We start from the raw sequence: 2096 nt of genomic DNA on the forward strand, positions 1-2096 counted from the left end.
GGGAGGCCCTGGGCCGTCGGGGGCGAGAAAGGCTGTCTATCTCGATGTGGGGTTTGTTACATAAGCGTATCCATTTGTCAAAATTATACAATTAAGATGTGTGCCCTTTCAATGTAATTAACATTTACTTGAAAAACAAACGAAAAGAAATGTAAAAGGAAATCATCAGGCTGGGGGTGAGGGTGGGTGAAGATAAAGAAACGAGAATGGCATCAAAAGCCAACAAAGATTTCAAAACAAAATTATAGACCAAACTCCGATGGTACTTGTTGAAGCTGAGCAATGGGTAGCTAGGGGTTTGTTACAATATTTTGCTTCGTTAACTTTTCCATTATAAAAAAAAGTCTTTTAAAAATGTTAACCGCAAAATCTACCACAGCACTAAGATCCAGACCGAAGACCAAAAGGAAGCATGGAGGGGCCAGGAGACGCCGCTCCGAGTGCCCGTGAGACCACCTGGGGCACCGAGGCCGCCTGCTGCTCGCCTGCACCCGGCCAGCCCAGGGAAACCACGGCGGGCTTCTCATCCTCAGGAAGCAGAGACAGGCCTCACCCTGCCTTCCTAACCCACCGGCTGTGAGCCCACGGGGGGCGCGGCCCACCTGCCCAGCCGTCATCAGCGTCGGTGTCCAGGTCGTCCAGGCCCTTGAGGTTCTCCGCGTTGATGATGGTGGGCCGCGGCGCCCGCCCCACCAGCTGCCTCAACGGCCGGGCCGGGCGGGTCGCTCCAGGCCGGTTTTCTTTTCTGATGAGAGAGGGAGGGGGCAGGGGGGAGTTTAAGGCACCGGACTCATGTCAAGTACACAGATGACAGCAAAGCTAAGTATTTTCATTTAAAAAGTCCTAGATTGCAAAGGTTCGTGTTTGCATTTAAATCATCTCCGTTTACAAGATACAGACAGTGAACAAATACATCGGGAGAGGCGGCCTCCTCGTTCCTGCACGTGCCCAGTGCCAATGCCAAGGGAGCAGCAAGAAGCATGTGCCCCAACTTCAGCTCTGCCCGGAGCCCGACACCACGACCCAACCTCTCACCCAGGCGGGAGCCTTACTTACCCATCTTGGTCGTTCATCTGGAACTGTCTAAAAGGAACGCGGGGTTCCAGGCGGAGCTGGGGGAGGGGGAAAGGTCCTCGTTCCACTGTGCCCGGGTTCTCCGAGGACTGTGGCGAACACATCTGAAACACAACATCAATGAACTGGCTTTTCCGGTCATGACCCAAAGTCGAAGTTCCACTCTGAACGAGAATTTGTTTTGGAAAATGAAAAATGGGGGCAAAAAAACCAAACGGGACAGTCGGGGTTTCCCGAGCAATCCTGCCCCCATCTCCCCATTTCTTTCCTGCCGTCGCTGAGTGAATCTGGGGGCCTGTGTCTCGGGCAACACCTGCCTCTCATTTTTTCTAAAGACAAAGCTGAAGGAAGTAATGACATCCACGTCACCAGGGAACGAAGCCAGACGCCCTTAAGGCTTGACAAGGGGGAGGGAAAACGCAAAGCTAATGGAAACCTCCAGAGCAGGGCGTCGGGGCCAAGAGTGAGCCTGGGCAGGGGAACCGGGGGTGGACGTGCGACCACACGGCGTAGGTTCTCGGGGACGAGGACAATCGACTTCGCGGGGAAATGCATTCTGAAGACTTACAAAGGCAGGAAGCATGTCATGGTATGTAGGTGGGTGGTATGCATTTCCCATGAACTGTGACGCCCCTTTGCGGACAGGCTGGGCCGGGCGGAGAGAGGGGTCCTGAGAACCGCTGGTGCATGCCGAGGAGGGGGCGCCGTCTCCCGCACTCGAGTTCCTGCTGCCCAGCTCAGTTGGGGAGGCGCTCAGAGACGTGGCAGAAATTATGTTTCGCCCACCGCCCTCCCTCCAGCTTGTCACATCTGGAAATCGAAAGGGGGCAAACAGGGAGAGGAAAGAGGAGGGGGGGAGGAGGGATTGTGAGGTCCTGAAGGCCAAGGGACCCCCTCGTTCACCAAAACAAATAAAAAACAAACACAAAAGAAGGGGAGAGGCGAGTGGACCGGTCGAGCCTGTCAGGGAAGGTGGGGCGGACACCTGGCCACTGAGCCTGAGCTCGCTGAGGGGAGTCTGC

General features: G+C 55.1%; 1 protein-coding gene across 1 annotated transcript in view; it reads right to left on the minus strand.

The window, feature by feature from the left end:
* Nucleotides 1–2096, minus strand: part of PRRC2B (proline rich coiled-coil 2B) — a 61558-nt gene that overhangs the window by 43420 nt on the left and 16042 nt on the right. Inside the window, 4 exon segments of the mRNA XM_023536559.1 lie at nucleotides 492–745; nucleotides 1057–1178; nucleotides 1643–1884; nucleotides 2060–2092. Coding sequence (XP_023392327.1) covers nucleotides 492–745; nucleotides 1057–1178; nucleotides 1643–1884; nucleotides 2060–2092 — 651 coding nt within the window.

Source organism: Pteropus vampyrus, unplaced genomic scaffold (assembly GCF_000151845.1).
Source record: "Pteropus vampyrus isolate Shadow unplaced genomic scaffold, Pvam_2.0 Scaffold158, whole genome shotgun sequence".
NCBI classification, from domain to species: Eukaryota; Metazoa; Chordata; class Mammalia; order Chiroptera; family Pteropodidae; genus Pteropus; species Pteropus vampyrus.